Genomic DNA, 13,086 nt, shown 5'->3' with positions numbered 1-13,086 from the left:
CTTCAGATTGACTTTCTAAATTCAGTGATCGTGGATCTTCAAAGGAAAAACGAAGAACTGAAATTGAAAGTGGAAATGATGTCTGAGGCAGCACTCAACGGCAATGAGGAAGAAGCTATTAATTATGACAGGTTGGTTATATCAGCTGGAAATCTTGGTAGCATTTTAGAATTGAGGCTGTTGAACTGGCCTCATCAAATGCCAGCCAGAAATTCCTGAAGTATTACTGTGGTTTTCAAACTGTATACTTGCAAGTAACCCTATTGAAGAACCTTGGCACTGCAGAGGATCCTGGGCCATCTGCAGAGTGCACACTCCGTTCATGGGGCTCACAGAGTGAGCATTTTAGACCTCCCCATGGCCACTAGGTCAACTGAGAGATGACCTCAGACACCCCCAGGGCCTCCCTGCAACTGTGCATCACACAGTTATGGTGGGCAGGCTGTCTTTGGGGAGTTACTTCACCAGTATTGACCTTCTAATTGACAAACACTTGGTAAGCTTCTGAGGAACCTCTGAGTGCCCAGAAAGGATTTTTAAATGCTATGGCTATGTCACTACTAATTCACATCATGCACCTTTATTTACTGTTCATCTTTACTAAGCTGAGTGTCATGATTAAGCCACTGTTTTCATGGTGCCAGTGTGGATAGAGCTTTGACTTCCTCCCGCCCAGTGAATTTGATTCCCACATACAGATGGCAGGAAGTGAGTTAACAGCTACCCCATCTGAGACTCGCTGAAACTTTGACCCACAATTGTCAAGGATATAGACATTTAAGATTTTAACCCTGTTTCTCTTTAGTGAATGACTCCTAGACTAGTCAAGGACATGGGACAATCCTCTTTTAAATTAGTCTAAAACCTTGGTGTGAATTTCAGACTGTTTGTATCCCTATTACCCCCCCCCCCCTGCAAATACATTGAGATATGAGAAATCTCTGCAGTTCACAACAAGCAGTAATGTATTTCTGTGTAGGTTTCCAAGGTAAAGTGTGGAAAGCTTCTGCAAAAGGCAGATGATCTTGCCTGCTGGCCCAAACCCTCCCAAATCAGTTCAAAAGCAGGAAGTGTTTTGATCTAAGGCAGCCCTGTTTAGGGAAGTTTTTAATATTTAATGCGGTATTGTTTTTAACACTCAATTGGGAGCTGCCCAGAGTGGCTGGGGAAACTCAGCCAGATGGGCGGGGTATAAATAAATTATTATTATTATTATTATTATTATTATTATTATTATTATTATTATTATTATTATTATTATTATTATTTCCTATAGATTTCCTGTCTCTTTAGAATCACTGTTCTCCGTAAAAACAAAATGAAATTCTAGTCTTACATATCAAATTTTGATCTTGGCAGTGAGGAAGAAAACCAAATCAAGAAGAAGCCTCGCCTTTTCTGTGACATTTGTGACTGTTTTGATCTCCATGACACTGAAGATTGTCCAACTCAAGCACAGGCGTTAGACGAACCTCCACATTCGACTTACCATGGCAGCCGAAAGGAAGAGCGCCCCTATTGCGAAATCTGCGAAGTGTTTGGGCACTGGGCTACAAATTGCAATGACGACGAGACCTTCTGATGCAGGAGAGGACCAGGGAAAAGAAACTTTGCTCTGTGCATTAGTCGGACCATGTCCACCCCCAGCCATTGAGGGGCTGATGGTGCCGGAAAGAAAAGGACAGCCACCCTTGCCCTCCCCCACCTCTTCACAACCAACAGACATAGAGATATTTTGGTCTTCCATAGCAAAATAACTTTATACCGCCCTAGGTTAAATGAAAATAGAAATAAATAATTTACTAGGCAGATTGCTGCCATTTTCTTTTCCAACTTCTGGGTTTGCATTATCTTTAAAGAGGAACTTCCCATATGTCATGTTGTTTAGCTGTTAGGGGGAAACAGCAACACTCTAGTTATGTTTTAGCTTATTTAAAGACCTTAAAATTATGCTGTTAATTTTCATATTTGCACTATGCTCTTAAAGCTGCAGTTGTACGTTTTTAGATTTTGTAAAGTTTTCAACACTGGAATGAGTTAAGAGATGAGCTCTTCTTTATTATTTTCAACTGCTCAGTTATCTCTTGTTCAAAGAATATGTGAGCTCTGGTGCACTACCTAGAGATCAGTAGTGCCTTTATTTCAGCAAGATTTCTTAATGGTGTGAAATTTTGTTTAGAAAAATATCATGAAGCAGGTAAGCCAACAAGCTACTGTGCAGAAACTTTTTATAACAAAGCCTCTAAGCTGCGCACATGGACGGACCTCCCTTTCCACGTTCTTTCAGCTTCTGTAGAGTTGTACATAATAAGTACATATATAAATATATTTAAGAAAAAGGTTTATATTTTGAAAAATTATTGTTGTCTTTAGTGCTTCTTTTCATCTGAACTCCTCAGAGGACCTTTGTGCACAGCACAGTCACTTGATTTAATAACTTTAGATAGCCTCAATCTTGGGAGATTTTTTCTGACTGAGTTTATTTTGTGTGTGTTTGCAAAAAAAGAAAAAAAATCAGCAAATTTGTATCCTGTAAAAGGTTTTTATTAAAGCCCATTCACAAATCAAGACTTTTTAACTGAACAAATAATTTATTTATTTCCCCCTTGGTCTGAATTTAGTTCCAGATGAATGTAAAACAGAAAATTCAATATTTAAGAATTATGAATTTTCTAAGAAGCAAAAAAAAAAAAAAAACTTATATGAAATGAAGAAAATGTAAAACCAACAGGCTTGTGCTGTTATGGGTGAAATCGTGCCATGCATTGAAGTGGATGTAAAATTTCTGATGGAGTTAATGCTGTGGGCCACTGAACCCAAGTCAAGGTGACACCGCTTAAGCTGGTTTAGGTCTCTCTTCTTTTGAATGTCTCAAAAACAAATGTAAAAAAGAGAAGCTATATGTTCCCTGCTCTCTGTACATTAGAGGAATTTAACTCTTGTATAACTTTGTGTGTGTGTATGTGTGTGTGTGTGTGTGTGTGTGTGTGTGTGTGTGTATATATATATATATATATATATATATATATATGCGCACCTCTGATGTATTTTTCCTCCAGATTACAGACAGTATTTGGCATATGAGTACAATTTAATGTAATTGTTGGAAATTTGGAGTAATGAATGTATAAAAGGGTTAGGGAAAAAAGCAGGGAAATCAGTATTAAACTAAACGGAGTGTACTGTAGCTTTAATAAAACGGTTATTCTCTTGTCACCTGTGTTGTTTTTCTTTTTCTTTGAGATTACAAAACCCAGAATGCCAAACTGCTTACAAGCCATTTGGGCATATAAGTGGGTAAGTAAACAAATAAAAATTCTGCAATGCACAGGTTGAACTGGGACCATGCCCAAGAAAGTGTTAAGTCGGCTCTGTGACAGGTTCTGCTCTTTTTGTTTGTCGTCATCACTTAATGCTAAACATGTTTTTTATCATCTTATTAGGGTGCAATGGTTTTTCATCAGGTTTGCTAAGGGAAATTTGGGTGTGAGAAGCAAGTGTTCTTACTTGTGTCTCAGGCAGGTGTAGGTAGCCAGGTGCCTTCTAGATGTTGTTGGACTCCCAACTCCCAGCAAAATCTGGATAGTCCCAGGTCAGTTATCCCTGCTCTAAGACAAACCTTTGAGAGTTTTAAACTGCAGTCCTATACACACTTACCTGGAAGTGAGCCCCATTAATGCAGTAGCACTTCCTTCTGAGTAGACATGCATCAGATTGCACTGATAAGAGGTGGGAAGAGAGAGGTGGGAAGCTAGCCGCTTAAGGTTCCAGTAGGAGCAAGAAATACCATGATGTGAACCCTTTATAAGACATCTGAACCTAGAATCGGGAAAATGTTTTCCTGCTCCAATACCTGATGACTTCCCAAAAGTAGGCCTATATCATCCCCTCCCCTACAATGCACATGTTGACACCATTTATGACTCAGGCATTCTATCCAATGTTCCCAGCCCTTATTTTATGGATATACCAAACCAGTGTATCTTCTTGGCACTGCCTTAGACAATTTATCATACTTCTGTATCTGTTTAATAGCAGGTAACTGCACTCACTCTCCCTACTACTACTGCTGTCTTCATCTATGACTTTTCAGTACATGCCACATGGAAAAAAATGTGTTGCATGCATGGCAATTTTCTTATCCTTCCAAAGAAAAACAGATTTTTTCAGAGAAGCAACATTAAGAAAGTAAGGTTGAAACCTAGTTGCTCAGATGCCCCAATCCAATGAAACTAGCAGCAGATCTTTTTAAAAAGAATAAGGTTATTTCTAAACTTTGTGTGCGAACATATACACTTTATAATATATATAGTTTATATATTATAACTGCACTTTATAATATATATAGTTATCTTATTGAGTTGATTTTATATGTGTATATTTTTTCATTAGAAAAATAACCACTCCAGTGCAGTTGAAGCATCTGACAGCTGGGGAAAAGTTTTTTTAATTTCCCTAGATACCCCCAAAATACATTATTAAAACCTGAATTCTCGTATTAAAACCACAACTTGCAATGGTACACATCTTCTTTATTAAGTGATCCACAAGTTAGTTTAAACCTCTGAAACTGGTCTTTGGTTTTCTGGAGAATTTGTAAACAAAATGAAGCTCTACCCCTCTCAGGCAAAGGTATATTTGTGCTTCGTTCCTCTGCCAGTCTTACTTTGTCAGTCAGCTTTTCCATGAGGGCCATACACCACATTCTTCACCCAGCATTCAAGTTCACACCTTTTAAGTCCTTCCAGAATGTGGCTATAACTCTGTGTGCTGCCACTAAAAGAAATCCAGTTAGTGGTTTATCCACCTAGTCCTGGTTCTCATTTAGACACATATTCAGTAACACAAGCTCTGGAGACTTTGTGACATGCTGAAGGGAGAGGTTTCTAATACTTTTGCTTCCCCAGTGCCTTCTGCATCTGCCACCAGCACTACAAGCTGTAAGAGACAACATCTGTGCAAATTCTCTTGGGTTTTAAAAAATAAAACTGGCTTATAGTTTATATAGCAGAGTTAAAAACTTGGAAGCTGGATCTAACCAATCCTTCCTCCACCACCTATGTCTCATTCACACATCACTATCATTGCTTAAAAGAGTAAATAAAAGACACGTCCCATTGGGAAGCAGAAAAAAAATGGTTCTTTACTTACATTTTCTTAATATTTACAAATATGGCTTTGAATTCTATGCCTTACATGGGGAGCTAGTTTCTCAAGCCTGCCTTGTGTGTGTGAAAGAGAGACCAGAGTGTGTTGTTGTTTAGTTGTTTAGTCATGTCCAACTCTTCGTGATCACATGGACCAGAGCACACCAGGCATTCCTCTCTTCCACTGCCTCCCCTCAGTTTCGTCAAATTCATGTTTGCAGTTTCGAGAACATTGTCCAACCATCTCGTCCTCTGTCATCCCCTTCTCCTTGTGCCCTCAATCTTTCTCAACATCAGCATCTTTTCCAGGGAGTCTCCTCTTTTCATGAGGTGGCCAAAGTATTGGAGCCTCAGCTTCAGGATCTGTCCTTCCAGTGAGATCACAGAGTGTATTCCCCCCATCTGTTAGTCTCAGCTCACCCTCTGCTGACGGGAGGTGTGCAAGGTTGCTTGGACCTGACAAGTTCTGCCCACAAAGAGACTCCTGGCCTCTGGGGCCTAACATCTGGCTGCTTCCACAGCCAGTTCCATACCAGGAGTTTCAACTGCAGATGGGCAGGGGGGTGGTCCTGGGTGGCAACACACCTACCTGTGCAAGTGTACACAGGCACATAGATTGTAGCTTTATTTCTGCACCACTTTTGCACAGTGAACATGTCCATCATCCCAACAGCATTAGAACAGCAGAGCATGGTAGGGCAATAATGCGCAATAAAACAATACATCAATCTCTCAGTTTCCAAATATATTAATCCTTTCAACAAAAACCACAATAGTCTTGTGGCCCATTCTCTTGCTGCCAACCTTCAGGGGTTGCGGTCCTGAGTCAAATTTAAGGCTTTATAGGTCAAAAACAGCACTTTGAATTGGGCTAGGAAGCTAACTGGCAGCTGGAACAGTCGGGCCAGGATGGGTGTTGAGATGCTCAAACCGTCTTGCCTCAGTGAGCCATGTGGGCTGTTGAATTCTGCACCAGCTGAAGCTTCTGAACTGCCTTCAGAGGCAGCCCAGAAAGAGATCCACCTTGAGACCTGTGGTCAGATGTGGTTCTTCAACCCTGCCTACCTCTCTGGGCTGACAAGGAAGGCTTTGGTGCATCTCACTGGCACCTTCGGTTGAACCACTGGCATCTCTCAGACGATGTAATTGTCTGAGCTGAAGATCGCCGTGATGTGCTCCTTACCAGAGCTATGACGAGTGCTGACGACTGATGGACAGATCACCGGTTATTATGCTCCACGATGGCTATCCTCAACGCAGGCTTCAAGGAAGGAAACCAAGGCGCAAAAGGAACATTCAAATGAACAAAATGAACACTCAAGCCCTTCAAGATCCTATTAAGCGGGATTGCTTCCAAACGACTCTTAAGGACCATCTGCTTTCGGAATTCCCTGATAACATTGAGGAACACTGGACCAAGCTACAAACATCCATTATTGCAGCCGGTGAACCAACTATTGGATACCAAACCAAGAAACACCAGGACTGGTTTGATGAGAATGACAGTGAGATCGAACACATTATTGACAAGAAAAGGAAGGCCTTTCAGATCTGGCAAAGAGATAGAAACTGCGCTACTAAGAAAAAAACCTATGCCAACGCTAAGGCTGAGGTTCAAAGAAGAACCAGAGAACTAAAGAACACCTGGAGGATAAAAAAAGCTCAAGAGATCCAGCACTTAGCTGACACTCATGATGCACAGAGTTTCCTTAAAGCCACAAAGACATCTATGGGCCAATAAATCATGGCATATGCCCCCTACGCTCCACAGATGTGTGCTCTGATACACCGATCAAGAACAAGTTCTGCGAGGAACTAGACCAGGATGTCTTGAGCTTGCAAACACCTTCTCGGTAGTAGCGCCCACCCTGTGGAACGCCCTCCCAGCAGATGTCAAAGAAATAACTCTCTGACTTTTAGAAGACATCTGAAGGCAGCCCTGTTTAGGGAAGTTTTTAATGTTTGAAGTTTTATTCTGTTTTTAGTGTTCTGCTGGGAGCTGCCCAGAGTGGCTGGGGAAACCTAACCAGATTGGGGGGGGGGGGTATAAATAATAAAATTATTCTTATTGTTACTATTACTATTCCTGCTGAAAGAGTTCATCACAGCTGGCATAACTGCAGAGGCCCCTTGGTATTGGGACCTGAACAAGAACGGACAAAGGCTACCTGAACTGTGCTCATACCACAGCCTCTATGTCACGAACATGGTATGCTCTACCAAGGCAAAACACTCAGTGTCCTGGAGACATCTTTGATCTCAGGTCCCTGGCACCAGCTGGACTGGATTGTCACCAGGCAATTGCACTGAACTGTGTTAATGCCACACGGAGCTACCACAACACTGACTGTGACATGGTCACACCCTGAAGGCGAGCAAAGAGGATTTCTAGCCAATCTAAGGTTCTGCACTTTGGCAGGAAGAAGCAGCTGCACCAATAAAAGATGAGGGACACTGGTTTGCTGGTAGGGAAAAGGATCTAGGGATCTTAGTGGACCACAGGCTTAATATGAATCAACCTGAGAGTGATGCAGCAGCAAAAAATGCTAATGCTATTTCAGGCTGCAACAACAAAAGTGTCCAGATCAATGGAAGACAATAACACAATGAAATTCAAAACAGTAACAATTTATTGTGCATTTATTCAAAATCCATTAAAAAATATTTATTTTTATTCCATTCTCTTCCAGTTCTTTTTCTTCTTGACATGTGGAGTTACACAGGGAATAGATCATATAACCTAAGGAATGGAAAAACCCAAAATTCTGTGAGATCTTTTGAGGCAAGATAATGTTAACAGCTTTCAGATCTTTCTCTGTCCCCTGCCCTGTCCTGTCTTTTGTCAAAACAAAGGTGTCAACCCTGTGCCCAGAGCCCCCCCCCCCTTGGCCTCCCTGAGGTGGTCCAAAGGAAAGAGGAGCAAGGCGCAAGGCATAAGGCACCAGCTGGGCTGCAGGAGTTGCCAGAAGGAGGCCTACAAAATGTCACCCAACCATCCTAGCGACTCCACTCTGCATCTGTGTAGGGTTTACTCTGGAGCCTATTCTTCTCCTGAAGCCATCCCATGAGGCAGTGGAGGTTTAGAATCAGAGTTCTCCTCGATGGGCTCCCTTCCAGGGGGATGAGCCCGATCGGCCCCTGGCTTCCCTCTACGGCACGTGCACAAACAGCTTTCTCTGGATCTTGTCCGCTCCATCTGCTGGAGCCTGTCTTCTGACACAGGGGAAAGTCCCTCACTCACCGAGGGTTTGAGACCCATTGGCTTCCCTCCCCTGGTTCCCCGGCCTCTTCTCCCTCTGACTGCTGCTCCTTGTGCCCCCTCCACTACCTCCACTCCCTGGGCTCTGAGACGTCTTCCCTTCCTGCTTCTCCAGCTGCTTCCTCCCACCATTCCTCTGTGCCCAACCAGTCCATGACATCGTTCCACCCCTTAGCCTCTGTCCCCACAAGGCAGCTTCCCCCTACCTGATCTGGTCCCACAGCCACTGCTTCCCTTCTGCTGCCATAAAAAGATGGAGAAGGAGGTCTTGCCGGCATCGTTCTGTCACCTGCAAGAGAAAAAAGGTAAGCAGGTCACCAGGAGTGCCTGCTTCTCTCACAGATGAAACAGGGCATCTCTAACTACAGATGGGCTTCTGAGAAAGTCTTACCTGCTGAGTGCATTTGGATGCTGGCCTCTCTCGGGTGTCCAGTGGAGCCCGAGGTCCGCAGTACCTATAAATCTTCAATGATGATGTCATCTGGATGGAAGAGAATGAGAATGAGAACAGAATGAAAATGAAAATGAAAATGAAAATGAAAATGAAAATGAAAATGAAAATGAAAATGAAAATGAGATTTTCCCACAGGCCTTTAGTCAAAGGTTGCTGTCTCCAAAGTGTGGGGCTTACCTTCTTCCGGCTTCAGGCAGAAGCAAGCCAGGTCCGGCCAAACTACTGTCATCTGCAGAGGAAAGAAAAATCGGGGTCAGATGGGAGCAAGAGAGCACAGAAACAGCACCAAATCAGGAAGGATGGGTCTCCCTCTGTCTTGGGCCCAATCCCTTGTTCCAGAGGACCTCCCTGGGCCCTGCAGCCTCCTGGGCAGAGGTGGAAGGGCAGCAGCAGGAAAGGGGGCAGGAAAAGCCTCTGGCCTCATCCTGGCCCCCAGGGACACACCCCGCATCATCTGCGCTAAAGATCACTTGGGGATGTGATCTTTGGGGGGGGGGGTTGAAATTAACCAAAGAAATGAATAGAAGAAGGCAAGGTACTTACTCTGAGGTTGGGGTATTTCCGGGCAACGGCCAGCAGCAAGGAAATGCTGCTGGCCGCTAGTTCTTGAGCCTCCCCACTTTCCCCAGGGCATATCCTTGGAGGTCCTGCAGGAGGAAAGAGCATCTCAGAGTCAGGGGCCAGTCTGGGCCAAAGCAGCCCCCACTGCCCCCACCACGGAGTCCCTGGCACTTCTGGACCATGAGGGTTTGCCAGCTTTGGTCTTGGACCAAATTGGGGGCCAAACAGGCTCTGTGCCCCAGAAATGGGGCAGTCCATTGGGTAAGAGATGGGGGGGACAACCCTAAAACCACCCCTGATGCCATTGGGACACTTACGCTGAGAAGGTGGAGGAGGGTGCCAGGGTTGGGGGCTTCCATAAGGAGACTCCCCAGCAGGAGCCGGAAGTGCCTCTTCAGTTCCTGCGGGAAAAGAGAGAAGGGAGTGTGAATGCTGGGTTGGATTCTGCAAGTGTGTGAAGAAAGAGAGAAGAGAGTGTGAATGCTGGGTTGGATTCTGCAAGTGTGTGACAAAGAAGAAGAAAGAGCCTGTGAAGGGAAGTCAAAACCAAGGACATACTTCTCTCTCCTCCTCCTCAGCCCCATTCAGCACGGCCTCCAACGTCCTGTGCAGGATCGCACTGATCATATCGCAGCTGAATTTGGGCCTCATGGTGCTGCAGAGATGAAAGGGAGGGGGTTAGAGTCTCCCTTGCCCCTTCTTCCTCCCGCCTGCTCTTTCCCCCTGGAGTTCTGCCCCCCACCCACAACCCCATCCACGCCAAAGACACCACTCCAAGGCAAGGGCCAGGGTCAGGGGGCGATCTCTGAAGTGCCCCAAGGGCCCCAAGATGTCCCGGAAGAGAACAGAGGAGGAAAATCAGCTCTGACCCCAAACACCAGGCTTGGCTTTGCAGGGGAATGGCAACCCCATGCCCTAAGCCAGCAGGGTCTTCCTCTACGCAGATGCACAACCCTTTCCACCCACACCCCCCATCACTCACCAGAATGGCTTGGGCCGTCTCCTGCTTGGAGCACTTCAGGGATTGCAGCCCCCTGAGCTCAGCTGCCTGGCAGCTCTTGATGGCCCCCAGGAGGTAGAGCTGTTCATCCTCCAGCAGCTGAAATGCAAAAGTCAGGCTGTCAGTTCCTCATGAAGGGAGGGCTTCTCCGCATCTGAGAGTGCAGAGTGGGGGGCAAAGGGGGGGGGCAGGTCTGAGGGATCCAGTCCCTGCTCTTGTTTTCTCCAATACTCACCCCCTGGGGCTGGGATGCGGAACCGCATCAAACAGAAGGACATGGGAACAGGTGAGTCCTCTTTTGCATCCTTGGACTAGTTGCCCCCCATGCCCATCCCTGCCCTCCTCTGTCCAAAAAGGAGGGCCACTTGCTCACCTGGCGCCACAGGCTGCTCTGGGTCTTGCTGGGGGGCCACCAGACTTGGCATCAGACGTGGCAGCGTCTGAACAGGCGCCTTAAGCACCTGATCCTAGAAGAGATGAGCGGAAAGAGCAACTCAGACGCCGGCCGCTCCAATTCTTGGGGGGTGTTTGTGTGTGAGGAGGGGCATCTGGAGAAAACAGTGAACCACTGCCGAATTTGCAGAACAGAAATACATATGTGGAGCCTAATCAATCCTTGTCTGCCCATCACGACCAATTCCTTCCATCTCTCTGCAGTTCAGTGACCTGAAGGGGCATCATCAGAGTCTGAAAGAGGCAGCCCAGAGCATGAAGGGCTGGCAGCGAGAGAAAGGAGGTCCCAAGCGCTACGGCATGCCAGGACCCAGAGGGCCCGGTCCCCTCATTCATGCAGTCAAGCAGTGTATAAATTCCATGAAGCAAATGAAAGAAATAGGGAGAGGGGAGAGCTTTGGGTCATTCTTAACATTGTTACCGGAAGTTTTGGAAAGGGTGGCAGGGGGTTTCCCCCTCCAGCAGGCACCATACCCCCCTCCGTACCCCAAATCAACATCTTCACTTCTGCAATTTCCCCACAAAACACATCCTGACACAGTCCTTTCTTTTTTCTATTCCAAAGGCTCCCATAAATAAGGGTAGAACATTTGCCCTAATGAAGGCTGAGCCTTTCGCTCAACCAATCTGCTCAGACTATCCAAAGAACTGTCCAATAGCAACCAGTGAGTGCCACGAAACAGTGCCCTCCAGCACAAAGCACTGAGGGCCCAAGGAGAAGGGGACGACAGGGGACCAGATGGCGGGACAGTGTTCTCAATGCTACCAACATGAGTTTGACCAAACTGCGGGAGGCAGTGGAAGACAGGAGTGCCTGGCGTGCTCGGGTCCAGGGCGTCACGAAGAGTCGGACACCACTAAACCACTAAACAACAACAACAACAGAACAAAGCACACAGGCACTGCAGCTGCTGACCAGCTGTGGCCTCTGCTCTACAAGTAGGAATTCCCACTGGGAAAAGGGGAAAGTCAGAACCAGCCATGAAAACCATTCTTGGTCCATTGAAACTAGTCTTTTAGGTTTCAGTCAAGGTCTTGAACTACCAACCCAGCTGTACGCTTGTGAACGCCATCTCTAACTCCTTGAAAGATTCCAGCAATGGTGTCTCTGAAAAATGTGACACACCACTTGGGAAGGCAGGTGAACTAATACCAGTGTCCTGGAAGAAGCAAAGATCACCAGTGTTGAAGCAGTGATTCTTCAACACCAACTTCGTTGGATTGGTCATGTGGTTCGGATGCCTGACTATTGTCTTCCAAAGCAACGACTCGATTCCAAACTTAAAAATGGATGGTGTAATGCTGGTGGCCTACAAAAGAGGTTTAAAGACTGTCTCAAGGAAAATCTTTAAAAATGGAGTATAAACGCCGACAATTGGGAAACACTGGCCTGCAAGCGCTCCAGTTGGAGAACAGCCTTGACCAAAGGTGTCATGGGCTTTGAAGACACTCGAACTCAGGACGCAAGGGAGAAACGTGCTAATAATAATACCCCGCCCTCCCCAGCCAAGGCCGGGCTCAGAGCGGCTTACAAGCAATAATAAAAACAAGATGAATGAATACAACTTAAAAACAAGATTAAAATACAACATTAAAATATTGAAACATTAAAATATTAAATTGTAGCCTCATCGCAAGAGGAGAAGGAAGGGAAAAAAGAAAGAGAGGGAGGGAGGGAATCAAATTGGCTCCAAGCCAAAGGCCAGGCGGAACAACTCTGTCTTACAGGCCCTGCGGAAAGAAATCAGATCCTGCAGGGCCCTGGTCTCATGAGGCAGAGCGTTCCACCAGCCGGAGCCAGAGTTGAAAAGGCCCTGGCTCTGCTTGAAGCCAATCTAACTTCCTTAGGGCCCGGGACCACTAGGGTGTTGCTATTTATGGACCTTGAGGCTCTCCGTGGGGCAGACCGGGAGAGGCGGTCCCGTAGGTACGAGGGTCCGAGGCCGTGAAGGGCTTTAAAGGTCAAAAGCAGCACCTTAAATCTGACCCTGTACTCCACCGGGAGCCAGTGCAGCTGGAAAAGCACTGGGTGAATATGCTCCCATGGCAGAGACCCCGTGAGGAGCCTCGCTGCAGCATTCTGTACCTGCTGGAGTTTCTGGGACAGCTTCAAGGGCAGCCCCGTGTAGAGCGAATTACAGTAGTCAAGCCTGGAGATGACCGTCGCATGGATCACTATGGCCAAGTTGGGGCGGGAAAGGTAAGGGACCAA

General features: G+C 45.9%; 2 protein-coding genes across 19 annotated transcripts in view; one reads left to right on the top strand and one right to left on the bottom strand.

Moving 5' to 3' along the window:
- The window catches only part of CLIP1 (CAP-Gly domain containing linker protein 1), a 106,006-nt gene extending 102,790 nt beyond the window's left edge, over window positions 1-3,216 (top strand). For all 13 annotated transcript variants that reach the window (XM_079957743.1, XM_079957744.1, XM_079957745.1 and 10 more), the window contains 2 exons: window positions 7-131; window positions 1,360-3,216. In XM_079957743.1, the coding sequence (XP_079813869.1) occupies window positions 7-131; window positions 1,360-1,582 (348 nt within the window). In that variant the 3' untranslated portion in view covers window positions 1,583-3,216. The remainder of the gene's footprint in view (window positions 1-6; window positions 132-1,359) is intronic.
- A 4,543-nt stretch (window positions 3,217-7,759) lies between these two features.
- LOC307205246 (uncharacterized protein) lies at window positions 7,760-12,353 on the bottom strand (the record flags this gene model as incomplete). Of its 6 annotated transcripts, none has more annotated exons than XR_013833950.1 (9): window positions 7,760-7,887; window positions 8,613-8,695; window positions 8,798-8,887; window positions 9,038-9,082; window positions 9,404-9,507; window positions 9,739-9,822; window positions 9,980-10,076; window positions 10,404-10,520; window positions 10,795-12,352. XR_013833950.1 is itself a non-coding variant. In XM_079957440.1 (7 exons), 5 exons carry the CDS (start codon window positions 10,070-10,072, stop codon window positions 7,879-7,881), a joined length of 321 nt encoding a protein of 106 aa, XP_079813566.1. In that variant the 3' UTR covers window positions 7,760-7,878. The 6 variants fall into 6 exon arrangements, 2 of the variants coding, with proteins under 2 accessions (XP_079813566.1, XP_079813565.1); XR_013833951.1 differs by lacking the exon at window positions 10,795-12,352 and adding an exon at window positions 10,657-10,779 and having other exon boundaries at window positions 9,038-9,089; XR_013833949.1 differs by lacking the exon at window positions 9,404-9,507 and having other exon boundaries at window positions 9,038-9,089; window positions 10,795-12,353.
- Between the last annotated feature and the right edge of the window lie 733 nt (window positions 12,354-13,086).

This window comes from Podarcis cretensis, assembly GCF_951804945.1.
Source record: "Podarcis cretensis genome assembly, chromosome: 16".
Lineage (NCBI taxonomy): Eukaryota > Metazoa > Chordata > Lepidosauria > Squamata > Lacertidae > Podarcis > Podarcis cretensis.
This window is presented reverse-complemented; position numbering and strand designations above follow the sequence as displayed.